Source organism: Caloenas nicobarica, chromosome 1, assembly GCF_036013445.1.
Source record: "Caloenas nicobarica isolate bCalNic1 chromosome 1, bCalNic1.hap1, whole genome shotgun sequence".
NCBI classification, from domain to species: domain Eukaryota; kingdom Metazoa; phylum Chordata; class Aves; order Columbiformes; family Columbidae; genus Caloenas; species Caloenas nicobarica.
Window position 1 is genome coordinate 189125400 of NC_088245.1, and position 14787 is coordinate 189140186.

The following is a 14787-nucleotide window of genomic DNA, read 5'->3' on the forward strand; positions in this document are numbered from 1 at the left end:
GTCCTATCATTGGTTGTCACCGAGAAGAGCCTGGCTCCATCCTCGTGACACTCATCCTTTATATATTTATAAACGTCAATGGGGTCACCCCTCAGTCTCCTGTTCTCCAAGCTAAAGAGACCCAGCTCCCTCAGCCTTTCCTCATAAGGGAGATGCTCCACTCCCTTCATCATCTTCGTAGCTCAGTCAAACTGGTTTCCACAATGCGCTGCTGCCTGGGAGTCACGCATCAAAAATCTCCAGATATCCTTATGGCCCCCCTGAGACACAAGGACACCTATTCCGATCATCCCAACGGCATCAAACCTTTGGCCTGCAGAGGTAGCCAGGCACTTTACTACCACTGAACCCCACAGACACCTCGCCCCGCTTTCACGTCCCCCCGCCCGCTGCCACCGCCCCGCCCCGCCCGGCCCCGCCCCTCGGCGCCCAACGGCTCTCCCGGCGCGAGCGGGGCCCGCGGGCCGCCCGCGAAGGGGCGGGGCATAGGAGCCGGCCCTCCCGTCTCTATGGCGACGCCGCCAGGCGCTTCCCGCCCTCCACCTAACCCACCTCGTCGCCATGGCGACTGCCCCGCCTCTTCCGGGAGCGACTCGGAAGCGGCGGGGCGGAAGCGGCCGGGGGCGCCGCGGTGGGCTGAGGCGGGGGCGGATGACCGGGCGGCGGGGGCCGCTGCGCGGGGGGCAGGGCCCTGCGGGAGGCCGGCAGGTAACGGCGCTTCGGCGGCACGGGTCTCTCCAGCCCGCGCCGGGGAGGGGGCGGTTGGTCGGGTGGCGGCGGCTCCGTGCGTCCGAGCGGACCGGGGCGGGCCGCGGGAACCGGGGGCCTGGCCTGCGGCTTGCGGCGCGGCCTTGCGGTGTGTCCCGGCCCTGCCCTTTCCGGCTGGCTGCTGCGGTCGGTCGCTCCGACCGGTCGCTCTCCGCCCTCGCAGGTAGGCCAGTGTCCGCGGAGACGGCCGCAGCCCCGGCAGGCGCCTGGCGGGGGTCGCAGCGGGGCCTGGGCGGGTCGGACTCCCCATTCCCTGCGGGGCTGCACCTGCGCCTTGCTCGCAGCCGGGCCCGGGGCCGTACGGCGTGCCTCTCCTGGGACCTGGCTTCGGCGTGAGCCGGGGCGTGCGCGGGGAGGCAGCTCGGAGAGCAGCTGCCCCGTAGGATGTCTCGGAGGGACGCCCCCTGGGCCATCCCCCGCAAGCTGATTTTTACCTACCGCTTTGCCATCAGCTAGAAGCCAGCAGGTTCCAGCCTTGCAGGGAGCTCTGAGTCATTGTGGGGTTTTTTTCTACTGAAATCTGGAATATTGTGACCAGTTCTGGGCCCCTCAGTTCAAGAAGGACAGGGAACTGCTGGAGAGAGTCCAGCGCAGGGCCACAAAGATGATGCAGTGGAGCATCTCCCTTATGAGGAAAGGCTGAGGGAGCTGGGTCTCTTTAGCTTGGAGGAAACTGATGGTTGACCCTATTAATATTTATAAATATATAAAGGGTGAGTGTCACGAGGATGGAGCCAGGCTCTTTTCAGTGACAATCAATGATAGGACAAGGGGCAATGGGTATAAACTGGAGGTTCCATTTAAATTTGAGAAGAAGCTTCTTCACAGTGAGGGTGATGGAGCACTGGAACAGGCTGCCCAGGGAGGTTGTGGAGTCTCCTTCTCTGGAGACATTCAAAACCCGCATGGACGCCTTCCTGTGTAACCTCATCTAGGTGTTCCTGCTCTGGCAGGGGGATTGGACTAGATGATCTTTTGAGGTCCCTTCCAATCCCTGACATTCTGTGATTCTGTGTGAAATCGGTCCGCGGTGAAACAGCTAAGCAAGGTTTAGGCAAGTGTGAGGTAGCAAGCATATGACATTTGAAATCTAGGAAGGTGTTTGCCAAAGCCATAGCTGATATGGAATGTAGCTGTGACAGAAATATTTGCACTAATTAAAATTATGCCTGTTGGAATGACTTAAGTGAACGTTTCAAATATAGTGAGGCACTATAGTGTTCAAATGTGAAAGCAAAATTTACTTGAATTTTCACATCTCATCATTAGGAATGATACAAAAGACAGGATTTAAAGATTGGGGGTTTTGAGGTAGTTTGTTTTTTTTTCACATGCAACTATCTAGCTGAAATTAAAAATAGAGTGGCATAGGGACATTGTATCTGAGGGCAAGGACATCTAAGGAACGTGCTAGTGCTGTGCAAATTTTATTCACTTTCTAATTGACAGCCTACTGTGAGTCAGAATTAAACTAACATCTCAAAATAGAAGGCACTGCTAGTGACATTGTTGTCTGTTGAATAATACCTTCATAAAAGCAAAACAAAAAGTCCCTAATAGGGTATGCTAAACGTTCTGGCTGCTTGTCATTAAATAGCCTTCTGTGCCTCTGTGGATGTGATGTTTAGAGTGTCCAGGTAGACCGCTGCAATAGAGAAGAGTACTTTGCTGAATATTTCCAATGATGTACTTTTTGTTACTTTAATATTTAATATAACTAATGTAAAATGATTGTGTAAAGTAATAGTAGTCATTAGAATAGTAACCTCTGCACTTACACTGAATGGAATGTTTTTGTTTATACTTTTGGAGGAAAGGATACTATGCAAGTTAAATTTAAGTACAATTAGCCACTGAAAATGTTATACTTAAATATAGTGCTTGTTTAGTTTCCTAGCGATATTTTTGTCATTTTTTTTTTCAGTACCCCAGCTGTGACCATAAAGTATGATTCTTTGCCCACTGCACTAAACTTCTTAAGTACTTCTTTAGCCATTTGGTCACCTGGCTACAGCTACAATGGTAAGTTATGATTCAGGTAATATATTTTAGGATCTTTTCCCTCTAATCTGTTAGCTGTCTGGCTGATGAGGAGAATGCCCTTAATGTTTCTCATTTGCTTAAAAAAATTATTTTGCTTGTCTCTTCTGAATTCTGATATTTCTTTTTTCGGGGATGTCTTCTTTCATAGCTTGTAAATACTTCTAAACACTTAGTCACTGCCCAGTGCATCGTAGGATTTATCATATAAACCTAGTGGTGTGTTTTCAGTCACAACTGGTGTTAGACAGCTGAGTACAGAGTAGAAATCCTGCCTCCACATAGTATTCTTCTATTTACAGGTGACAATATTGCTGTGGATTTTTACCTATTGTCAAGCAGTGAGTGAATTGAGTGTCTGAAATACTGCAGTTATCCACTAGACCTCTGTAGAAAGCATGAGTATTTGACATACTCATATATCTAAAATTTTAATGTTCTGCAGTGACAGGTTCTAATGAGTAATAGCACATCCAGTGCTTTTTTTTCCCAAGAACACGTAAGAAATTTTGCATTAGAGACACTATAGGTGAATAATAAAAAGCCCAAGTATTTTTACTGTATATTTCTTTGTTGTTACTCAAGTATGCTTTTCTCCTCAGACTTCTATTCTAATGTATGAAATAACATTAGTTCCTTGAGGGTTGTGTAAAGGTATTTGCTTTCATGAACAGCTGATTGGGATGGGTTAAACTGAGAAAATAGCACTAATATAATAAATATAATATAAGGGAAGGAGTACCTATTAGAAGTGGTTTTAATCTTTACTGAAGAATGGAAGATTCTCCAAACCACTTCTCTATTTTTTGAGTAGTGTAGTCCAGATTTTCCACTTGCCATCTCTAATTGTTTTGGTTAATATTTATTATTATTATTATTACTTCTATTAGGTGTGATTTCTGTTCCTACTGTGAATTTTTATTGCCTTTCATTGTTCTAAGACTTCCTAATTCAGTCAAAATCTTGGAAGTGTAGACATTTGGTAGTGGGATTAATTACTGTTGATGCAGTTATGTGAGGTTTCAGCCACTAAGTTTAGTATGTGCCAAAGAATGTTTGAGCCCATCTTCTAACTATAAATTCATATCAGTAGTAATAGAGTTGTAGTGGTTTTTATGTATGAGGATGTTTAAATGGTTAATGTACTTTTTCAAAAAAAACCTTTGTAATTCTTGCAGCAGCAAGCTTTAGAACTGGCATTGGATCGTGCAGAGGTAAGGAGTAGCTACGTTACTTGTTTGCACTTGATATATTGTTCTCACAGTTAAAAAATAACTGTTATATTTTTATATTCTGAAAAGCTGTGGAGGAACATGTTACATAAATATATATGTATATCAATAATCACCTATATGTTTAACACTGGTTTTGCAAAATTCTCACTAAAATTGCTATGCTGAATATTTGTCTCTTACGTGTGTTGTACTGAGAAATCATCAGGTGCAATGATGATAGAATATGCAGGACTTCAGTTTTCCCCTTTCAAACACGCAAATCTGTGTGCTGTGATATAAGCAGAAATGTACAGTGGGAATCCAGAGACACCTAGCAGAAATATTTGGAAAAATCCTTTTCGTGTTTTTAAGGGTAGCCCAGTTAGAACGAAGAGGCAATTGCCTTCACACACATGCTCTTTCATGCAGACATCTGATACAATGGTGACCTTGAATCCTGTTATGGGAAATACATGTTTCTGTGAGGGAACCTCTCTGCATTGAAATTCTGAACTAAGCTGTTAATCCAAATACTGCAGACAAAAAATAGAGATTTGGAAAAATCTTGTTAGAGTATAAGCTACATTTAACATTGGATTATATTTTTATTCTTATTTTTTAATTCAAATATTTAATGTACATTAATTGTATTTATAATACACAGCTCTGTAGAGAAAACTAGTGCAAATGCAGGAAACAAAGGGAAAACTAAACTTCCCGAAGTTGGTTATGTTGAGTACTTGATTTGTAAATATTGTCAGTACGCATGAATTGGATTGTATCTTAGCACGTTAACTTTCTTATGTTATTGTCTTAACTGCTACAGTACTGTTATTTTCTACTGTAATAACAAAATATGAATGTAAAATCAAGACATTGCATGCAATTCGTGCCATAGGCATGAAATGCTGTGTTTCACAGCTAAATTGATATGAGTTCTTGCTGATGACTGTAACATACACCAGATCATGTTTAGTACTTTTTGAAACAGCTGTGTACCATAACCATTATTTACTTTCCATATCTATAGAACACTGTCTGATACTGATATAAAGTTGCGTGGTAGCTGGAATTAAATTTATTTGTAATATGTATGTTATTTTTTGGTCTACTTTTCTCTTTTAGTATATAATTGAAAGTGCCCGTCAGAGACCTCCCAAAAGAAAATATTTATCCAGTGGAAGGTAGTAAGATATTCAGTACTTAGCATTTAAATAGCATTTATTTGATTTAGTTTTGGTTACATTTTAAACTTCTTTAATTTCAGAAAATCTGTATTTCAAAAACTCTATGATTTATATATAGAAGAATGTGAAAAAGAGCCTGAGATAAAGGTAAGTGGAAATTGCTGCAAAGCTTTTCATTGCTGTCTGAACAGGCAAGTTCAGAAAATATTTAGTTCCTTTGTTAAAAAAAAAGTAAGTTCTGGTAACTGTAGTAGTTACCTAAAGCTAACACTATAGGATAAATTATTATTATGACTTTTGTGAATTAAACTGTATAATTTAACAGCATCATTTTAGTTCAGTTTGAAAAAAACCCAAACCAAACAAAAAACCACATACACCTGATAATCCTGAATCTGTTTTTAAAGGTTATAAGGTAGAATGCTGGCAGAGGATTGTAAAGATTGTGCTCTTGAGATGCTTTTCTATACATGAAAAGAGAGAATTTTGAAAGAATGGTCTAGAATGCAGAGGTGTATCTAACAAGTTTATTAGATAACAGTACTATTAAAATAACTGAGGGATGTAATATGAATAGTAAGACCTAGACTGACTTGAGTGACCTGTTCATTCTGAGTTAATCCTGCGTCACTGCAGTCGGTTGTGGTCAATTTCAGGACCAGCGTCAATGCCACGTGCATTGCTGTTTCAGAATCAGTTGTGTAGCATGACTGCCATGGAAAAAATGTGGAAATTTTTTTCGAATCTATGCCTTGTTGTAAATTCAGATTTGTTTCTTGAATAACTGACGAACTGCTAAGGTATTCTGTGACATTTTTTCATAACATTAACAAAGCAGCTCAAACAGGCTTGCTTAGCAACAATAAATCTAAGGTGTAAAAGGCACAAGCTACTTTGCTAAACCGTATCAAATTTAATGTGAAGGACAAGTGTGTAATCTGCTTTATTGCTGCTTCCCAAGGGAGGAAAACCCTATGAGACGACAAGTGGAATGAGATAATAGTTACTGAGCACCTGTAATTCTTTTTGGTGATTCTGATGTAGTTGGTTTTATTTAGCATATGATGCTGATTTTAGTCACAAACATAAGGTGTTAAGCAAATTATAGACTTGAAAAGATTAAAACATCAATAGTGAATGAGTAACAAGATATTTCAGCAGCAGGCAGAAGATCAGGCTTGTTATACTGAAATCTGGAAAAAAAAAGTAGCATTTCAATCCGATAGTTGTTGCCGACCTAGAAGGCACTCAGCAAACCTACCCAAATATAATAAAATTAAAGTAGTGAAGAGAGTTACAATATCACAGAAAATGAAGTGGATTATTGCTGATCTAGATTTGAATAAAAATTTAAATTGTTCTTTATTGAAGAATTGGAAGCTTATTATGATAGAAAAATTTCTGTTTAGAGCCCTTATTCACTGAATTAAGATGTGAGTAGTTAATAGTTATCTTGGTGTTATGGTACTGATTGTAGTTACTGAAAATGAGAAGCTCAATGACTGAGGTGCAAAGATTAGAAGATAATGCCATTGTGAAACTTCATCCATAGGCATAGAACTGCTTATTCATCTCTTAATTTGCACAATAAAACTGAAAAGGAAATAGTGTTCTGCCTAGAGTTTGGCCAATGACTTGGATGTAGCTCGAAGGTTTTAGTGCACACAACTGTCAACTTTCTATTCCAGTATTGTACCATTTTGATGGTGCAAGTTGTAATTATATTGTCCACTCAGAAGCAATTTTTAATTTGACACTGAATATTATTTTTCAGTCTTAACTTTCTCCCTTTATCTTAGCTCTTGTAATACTGCATCTATCCCATGTTCCTATTTTCTACCGTGAAGTTTACTTGGTCACTTATATCCTTGTTCTTGGTGTCCATAGGGAAGACCAGATTTTCCACAATAATTCACAAAGGACTAATTAATTACTCATCCTGTTAGTCCAGTCTATCCAGCTTCATTACTTCTTGGCATCTCTTCTATTTGTGCATATGCACACTAGAGAGGGAACTATCTACGTTGAGGTGATTATCTAGAGCAATTTGTTTCGTTTGTGCTCTCATGTGCAGCATTCCTGTACCTAAAAGTTGAAATAAATAAAAATAAAATAATTTTGGAAGCAGTCTTAAACATGAATGTGGAACCAGACCTGTGGGCTGGAAGGGTCTGTGCTAGGCAGGTAAATCTGAGGAGCTCCACTAAAAAAAAAAAAAAAAAAAAAATCACTCATCAGTTGCCTATTCTTAATTGGTGCCTTCTGACAGCTGCACATGGTAGCATCAGTGAGAAAGCATGAAAACATCTCAGAGTAATGAAAGTTTCTGAACACTGTTAATGAAAGTCACTTGAGTTCCGTGTTGGACTAGTACAAAAATAGTAAAGCGTGTATCTGCTACTTTGCTGTAGAAGTGCTTCTAGGAGATACACTGGTAGCTGTGGGGAATAAGTAGTTACAATACATGAATAAAGCAAATGGTGTCAGATAACAGTGGGTTTTTTTTTTGTTTTGGTGGCGTTTTTTGTCCTTGATTAATCTCTAATGGTGATGAATGATATACAGGGTTGGATGCATTTGCAAATTGTATAAAACGTGGTCTTGCATGCATCCTTCTATTCTTGAAGATATTATAACTAATTTGCATGGGTGAGGTGAGGAAACAATTGACTGTAAGAGTACACTTTAAACTAAAGCTAACCTCATTAGGGTGAAACAAGCAGACTTTGTTCAGAGCACAGTATTCCTGAAGTTTGATCTGCAAAAACTTACCTTAGGTGTTACCTATAAAACAAATGTTTTCTTGCCTACACCACAGAGGCTGTGTGGCCCTTGTCTTCATGAGCTGTATTAATACCAGTCTCTTAAGACTGACACAGCCAGTTACCTCCTAGTACAAGTACACTTAGTTATGAGTTGCAGTCGTCTCTCAGGATCTGATTTTGGTTCAGCAACATCCTTAGGCTTCAGTTTATTCCTTGTATTTTGTAACCAAAAAATGATACTACTTCAGCTTGTTTTGTGGAGTTGGGCTTTATTTTTCACTCAACATATATACAAAGCTCCACTTTGCTTTTTCTGCTTCCTGAAAGAACAATGCTTAGCATTGTTCATGAAGTTAATTTTCAAATAGTTAACAATGCTGTGAAGGTGAGACAAAATTGTACCTTTCCAAGGTGCATCTTCTATGCATTCATAAAGTGGTGCTGAGATTAATGAAATGTGTCCAAAGTAAAAGGAAAAACCTGAGATGGTTGTTTTAGATTTCCGTTTCACAGAGATACAGTGGGCATTAAAATTAACATTTCACTCATAGCCAAGGACGGAGGAATATCAAACATAGAATAAAATCACTACTTTGGTCTTGTTCAGCAGGAATACTCTGTATTTACTCAGTGGCAGTCATCAAAAGTTGCTGGAAGCAAAAGGAAGCACCTGTGCTGTCTCTGTGCTGCTTCTCAGCCATCAGGCGGTCACTTCGGTGCATGTTCAGGAGGGAGGAGTCCCGCTATTCTGTGGGTGAAGTCAGAGAGTTTTGGGAGTTTTAGCTGGTGTAATGGAGCAGGAAAACTGGCCTGGTTGCTTGATATCTGAACTCTTGCAATATATTGCATTGAATGCTTAAGAAATGTCATACACCTCGGGCTGCTCCTTGGTCTTTAAAATCTCTCCAGACAAGACCTGAGCTAATGCTTAATATCAGCTCTGAGCTACTATCTCTTAATAACCAACTCAAAAGAGAAACATGTATTTTGTAGTCATAAAAAATGTTCATGCTTAGTGAAATGTAGCCTTACCTGCTTATTGAAATGTTTGCACTTAAAATGCTAATTTCCTGCAATGTCTTAGAGCAGCTTTCTATTTTAAAATATACTTAGAATATGTCATAAGTTCAGGTTATATGAATGCAGTGTCAAAAATATTCTTAGGCCTGTGTTATTGTCCTCTCCTCTTTCCTTTACCTATTTTCCCCCTTCAACCTCCTAACCCCCAAAAAATGAAACACGAAAAAGACAAAACCAACCAAACAACAACAAAACCAAACAAACCCCCACCAAAACAGAAAACAAAACAAAAAACAATTTCAGCAAATACATATAAGGCAATGCAATTAAGAAAGCTTCCAAATGCTGTAATTCAATATTTTAATCCTGGAAAGAAACATCTGCTTCTGTTAGGAATATTTGAAAGTACTAAATGTTTTGTTGTTGTTAGCAATGTATAGTGTATAAATGATGCTTATAGAAATTATACTGATAGTGCACTGTAGATTTACAACATTTTAGCATAAAGTCATTCTGATTAACTGTGTTACCTATTTATTTATAATTCGATTTTTTTTTTTAATTTAAATGAGTGGGGGCTTTTTAAATCTGTGTATATAAGTATGTATAATGCGTAATGAATATACTCTGAATGCAGTCCAACTAAATTTAACTGAGCTTGTTCAGCTATATACTTCAACAATAGTCTAAATTGTATTCTAGCAATTGTTTTTATTGCTACCGATTACTTGATAGTATTATGTTCATAAGCAATGTTTACTTTTAAAGCAGAAGCTGAGGCGAAATGTGAATTTACTTGAGAAGCTGGTTATGCAGGAGACATTGTCATGTCTGGTAGTGAACCTCTACCCTGGAAACGAGGGTTATTCACTTATGCTCAGGGGAAAAAATGGTTCAGGTAATATTTTTGCTATTTATTTTTTAAAATACTCAGAATGCTCTATAAATAGTTAGAATATGTTGTTTAAATTAACTGTTTCACTTCTAACTTAAGCCTTTGTGCAGAGAAAAAAAACCCCTTCAACTGTACCTGAACTGAAAATTTGCATAAAGCTGTGAAGTGCTCAGATGCTGCAGGATAAATCAGTAGATATAAGTCTTTGTGATAACCTGCCGTTCTTTTATTTCCCTTTAGATTCCCGAGTTGCTTATCTGAGCTTCTCTTGCTTCAGGCTCCTTCTGTCAGATTGTTTCTTTCACTGCTTCCTAAATCTAGGTCTGACCAAAGGCATCTGTGTTCAAGTCAAGTTGAATCTTCATGTCACTGGTACTGTGACATGTAATAAGAGCATACAGTATATGAGCAGGGTGCAAAAATTTAATCCCACTGAACTATAAAGGCATGTTGCCTTTTGGCACAATAACAGCAAAATCAAGCTCTGGAAACAGAAAAGGATGTACAAAATTAATACTATGCAAAAACATTGCATGTTTGGATAGGTTTCTGCCAGCCCTGCTTTTTCCTGTGGCAACCTTGTTTTAGATTTCACATTGTAAAAGTTTGAAGTTGAAAGGCAAAAGAAATGCAATATGTTTTGTTTAAATTCAGATTCTGAGACCATTCGACTGCCTTATGAGGAAGGAGAGCTGCTTGAATATTTGGATGCAGAGGAGCTACCACCTATTTTGGTTGATCTTTTAGAAAAATCTCAGGTTTGGAAGCTTTGTTTTTGAAAAGAACTTACATTTTGTACCCAGATAGACCTTGATTTTTTTGAATGCTTCATGTAGGTGATTCCAACCACAAGATGTAAAACATTTGTGCATCTGGAACTGTGGTATTTAATGGCACAAATAAATACTTTATTGATATATATGAAAAAAAATAATGGGGAGAAATGGATGGAGGATGAAAGAGAGATTGCTATGGTTAAGGCTGTCAAACAACTTCAACTCTGTGCTGTAGCAAAATATCCTTTGTGCTCTGTCATTATGAAATATTTGACATGGGAATTTCTTAAAACTACGTTGCTGACATATAGGAACATTGCATTTGAAGCTTGTATTTTACGTATGTCTAGTAAAGAGTTTGTCAAAATTAGTGATCAGTTTTATTCATAGTATCGGCAAATATTATATGATGTATAACAAACTTTGGAGGCAGGGACTGAGGCAGATGGGTAAATATTTGTTTATTTACAAGTTGAGTGCTTTGTTTGTTTGTTTCAACTAGGTTAATATTTTTCATTGTGGATGTGTCATAGCAGAAATACGTGACTATAGGCAGTCTGGTAACATGAAATCTCCAACGTACCAAAGCAAGCACATTCTTTTGCGTCCTACAATGCAGGTAAGAAGTGTTTTAAGTCATCTCTCACTGTTACGGTAGTTCCTAGACTGGATATGAGCTGTTACTGAATGTATGTTAAGAAATCTTATTATTTACCTGAAAGGTGATTACCGTTATGTCTTCTTCCTCAGACTTTAATTTGTGATGTGCATTCTATAACAAGTGACAACCACAAATGGACACAGGTGGGTTAGCAGTTAGTTTAAAACTTTACAGTGATGGGGTAAATACACAATAAAAAACATAGAGTATTTATGTCTTTATTTGTTTAATAAAATCTGATAAAACTGATTATGTTTTTGATTAATTCAAACTATCAGTAGTGTGCATAGCGCTGGATGGGACATGCTCCAGGGAGCTACCAAATTAACTTGTTAATAGCGTCTTCCCACAACATGCCATTAAAAAATGATAGGATTTACTAAAAGTTTTGTAGAATCAGACCTTAGTTTTTGGTAATGCAGACTGAAAGTATTGGAGTTACTCTAACTAGTTGATCTTACATCATTCATCTTCAACATACATCCCCAGAAGAGCAGTTGAAGTCTAATGACACAATTGCTTTTCTAGCATAATTTTGCTGTTGATACTGTCACAGTAAAGAGAATCCTAAGTAACTACAGTTGTACAGTTATAGTTAGTTAAATACTGACTAGTGTGGTGTACTCAATGTGCTCATTTGTATTTCAGAGCCACAGTCATGCTCAAAACCATTTCAAATTGTAATATAAAGTCCCAGGTAGATCCATCTGTATGGCACTGATTGCCAGTCCATCAGTATAAATCGCTGACAGAAAATGTATTTCATTGCCACTAGTACTGTGTTTAAAACAAAGAAAATATAAAAACAAACAAATCATGCCCTGTACTTTTCAGAAGGATTTATTTTCCTGTTGGAAACCCCACCCAAAGCTCTGTAACCCATAATAATTGTTAGTGTTAGCTGTTGAATATTTCCTTTTGTTGACTATCCACACATAGTTATTTTTTTAAGATAATGTGCACGTATATGTAGGTATATAGTGTAAAGGTCTTCATATTTTGACATTTATTAATAGCTGTGTATGTTGCAGGAGGACAAACTCCTACTTGAAAGCCAACTTATTTTGGCCACAGCAGAGCCTTTGTGTCTGGATCCTTCAATAGCAGTGACCTGTACTACAAACAGACTCCTGTACAACAAGCAGAAGATGAATACTCGCCCCATGAAACGGTAGTTTTCAGTGTGACGCGTCATGAGACTTTCTTTGAAACGTTACTAAGTGTTTCAAAGAAAAATATAAGCAATGCTTTATGTGAAGATTTTGTTTGTCATATGCAGTGCTCAAAGTAATATCTACTTAAATATTACGAATATGAGAAACAGTCAGGAAATTATATCTTATTTTCAAGTGCTCAATATTGTACTGTATTTCCATTAGTAGTAGATACTGTAATATGCTTGCTTTTGTATGTCAAAAATGTGTATATAATTAACATGTTACTGCAGTTTTGATTTTGTCCTTTTTTGCCTACTTCAGCTGTAAGCTGAGTCAGATGGCAGGTCAGTAATGCAAAGTATATAAATGGGTATCTTGCATATTTGTCTCCGATTTGTTAAAAACTATGTACAAGTTTAACCCTGAATGAGGAAATCAAGAGAAATATTTATATGCTTGACATTTAGGCTAAAGAGAAGTATAGGCATATTAGAGTCTTAGAAAACTTCGAAGTAATGTGGGATGCACTATAAACAAAACACTGAAATTATTTCACTTTCGTGCATGGTTATTCTCTTTTTTCCACATTTGTTCTACTAAAATTGTTGCATTCACTTTATAGAATTTAAATGTACCAATGACCTGTCAGAATTACTGAAATATTTAAAACTAGATTTGCATTGAAATACTATGCCAATGTACAATCCCTGGTAATGTCTAAACAAGGATAAATAGTGAAATTGATCGAGTTGTCCTTAAAATTAGAGCCTGGTGGTCAGCAAACCTTCCACTGGAAATATAGGTGAAGTTGTTAAATGCATCTCCAGAACAGTATTAATGTACCGATGGGTTTGGCAGGAGACAAAGACTGGAGGATAGTTACTGTGTTTGTAACTTTATAGTTGCATATGCAGCACACAGGTCTTTTGACAGAACTGAAATCTAGGATAATATACAAATATTTTAAGCTTGGCAACTTTTCAGTTAGTTACTGATTTTGACAATGTGCTTCAACTACACATTTCAAAAATAAGCCCATTCTTAGTGCTGAAACACATTAACAAAATACTGGTATTTTAAAAAAAATATGAAATTAAGAGTGCTATATGAATAGCAATTTTTAATTAGTATTTCAAAACCTGTGTGTTAATCTCAATATAAGTAGCATTTCCCTGCATATTTTTGTGTTTGTACACAGGTGATGGTGAATTTCATTTTGATATTTTTGCAAGCTTATCTGTCATTTTACTGTAGGTGCTTTAAAAGGTACTCAAGATCGTCTCTGAACAGACAGCAGGAAGTTACTCACTATTCAACTCCACCTCAGCTCAGACTACTTGACTACTTACAGAAAAGAAAGGAGAGGAAAGGAGCCCAGCAGTATGACCTCAAAATTTCTAAAGCTGGAAATGTAAGTGTTCTGAGGCATAGGTGGGTATACTTCTAACTATTTATTTAAAGCATTAAACAGATTAATATTCTTTTTTCATCTTCCAGTGCGTAGATATGTGGAAGCAGAACCCTTGCTACTTGACTGCACCTGCTGAAGTGGATGTAAGTCCAGTTGTTACCATTAACAATTGTCATCAATTGTATCAAACATTGTATTGTATGGAGAAGTGACTAAAGAGTATCGACTATCAAAGAATGAGCTTTAAGAAATGGGGGTGACTGTAACGTTTAAAAGGTTTTTTTGTACTGTAAGGAATAAACACAAGCTAAACCGCATTGGAATATGTTGCACTTGTAACATCATTGTTTTAATGAGATAAACTGTGCAAACACACCTTTAGTATTGTTTGTCTGTGGGTTCAATGAGCACATGTCTATTTGAAGTTGTCTGATAATATGCAAAATAGAAAAAGAAATGAGGTAAGGAAATTATTTAAAACTGAATCACTTCTAACTTGGTGGGAATTCCTTTTTTATGACATGTTATGATACTATGGGGTATAACACATCCCATAGTTCCATTTTTTAATATACAAGAACTCTAGCTGGGAATTCTTTTGATCACTCCATGTGCATTCTTCTCTCAGTGACATTCACATTCTTGGTTTCTGGCACTGCCAAAACACATACTGCTAGGATACAGAAAGGACTCAGTAGACTAGACAAGACTGTAGCTTTGGACTTAGTAGGGCTGGCAAGAGTGTGCATTACATGTGAAATGATGCTCTAAGTTTGTACAAGCCTTCTCTCCCTTTGCACTTCAACAGTGTTATACCTGACCTAATCAGAGTCTTTAGGAGCCGCTGGTATTGTGAAATTTCTTAACCATTCCACATTGTAGGCAGTGATTTC

General features: G+C 38.1%; 1 protein-coding gene across 9 annotated transcripts in view; it reads left to right on the forward strand.

Moving 5' to 3' along the window:
• Nucleotides 1–619: 619 nt before the first annotated feature.
• The window catches only part of SUPT20H (SPT20 homolog, SAGA complex component), a 32130-nt gene continuing 17962 nt past the window's right edge, over nucleotides 620–14787 (forward strand). For 4 of the 9 annotated variants that reach the window (XM_065635525.1, XM_065635513.1, XM_065635568.1 and 1 more), the window contains exons 1-12: nucleotides 620–708; nucleotides 2693–2790; nucleotides 3987–4022; nucleotides 5148–5206; nucleotides 5290–5356; nucleotides 9763–9892; nucleotides 10544–10647; nucleotides 11168–11284; nucleotides 11416–11469; nucleotides 12358–12497; nucleotides 13738–13894; nucleotides 13981–14037. In XM_065635525.1, coding sequence (XP_065491597.1) covers nucleotides 2788–2790; nucleotides 3987–4022; nucleotides 5148–5206; nucleotides 5290–5356; nucleotides 9763–9892; nucleotides 10544–10647; nucleotides 11168–11284; nucleotides 11416–11469; nucleotides 12358–12497; nucleotides 13738–13894; nucleotides 13981–14037 — 924 coding nt within the window. In that variant the 5' untranslated portion in view covers nucleotides 620–708; nucleotides 2693–2787. Of the gene's footprint in view, nucleotides 709–2403; nucleotides 2455–2692; nucleotides 2791–3986; nucleotides 4023–5147; nucleotides 5207–5289; nucleotides 5357–9762; nucleotides 9893–10543; nucleotides 10648–11167; nucleotides 11285–11415; nucleotides 11470–12357; nucleotides 12498–13737; nucleotides 13895–13980; nucleotides 14038–14787 lie in introns of those variants that run through there. The other 5 variants (XM_065635543.1, XM_065635577.1, XM_065635551.1 and 2 more) reach the window with 4 other exon arrangements.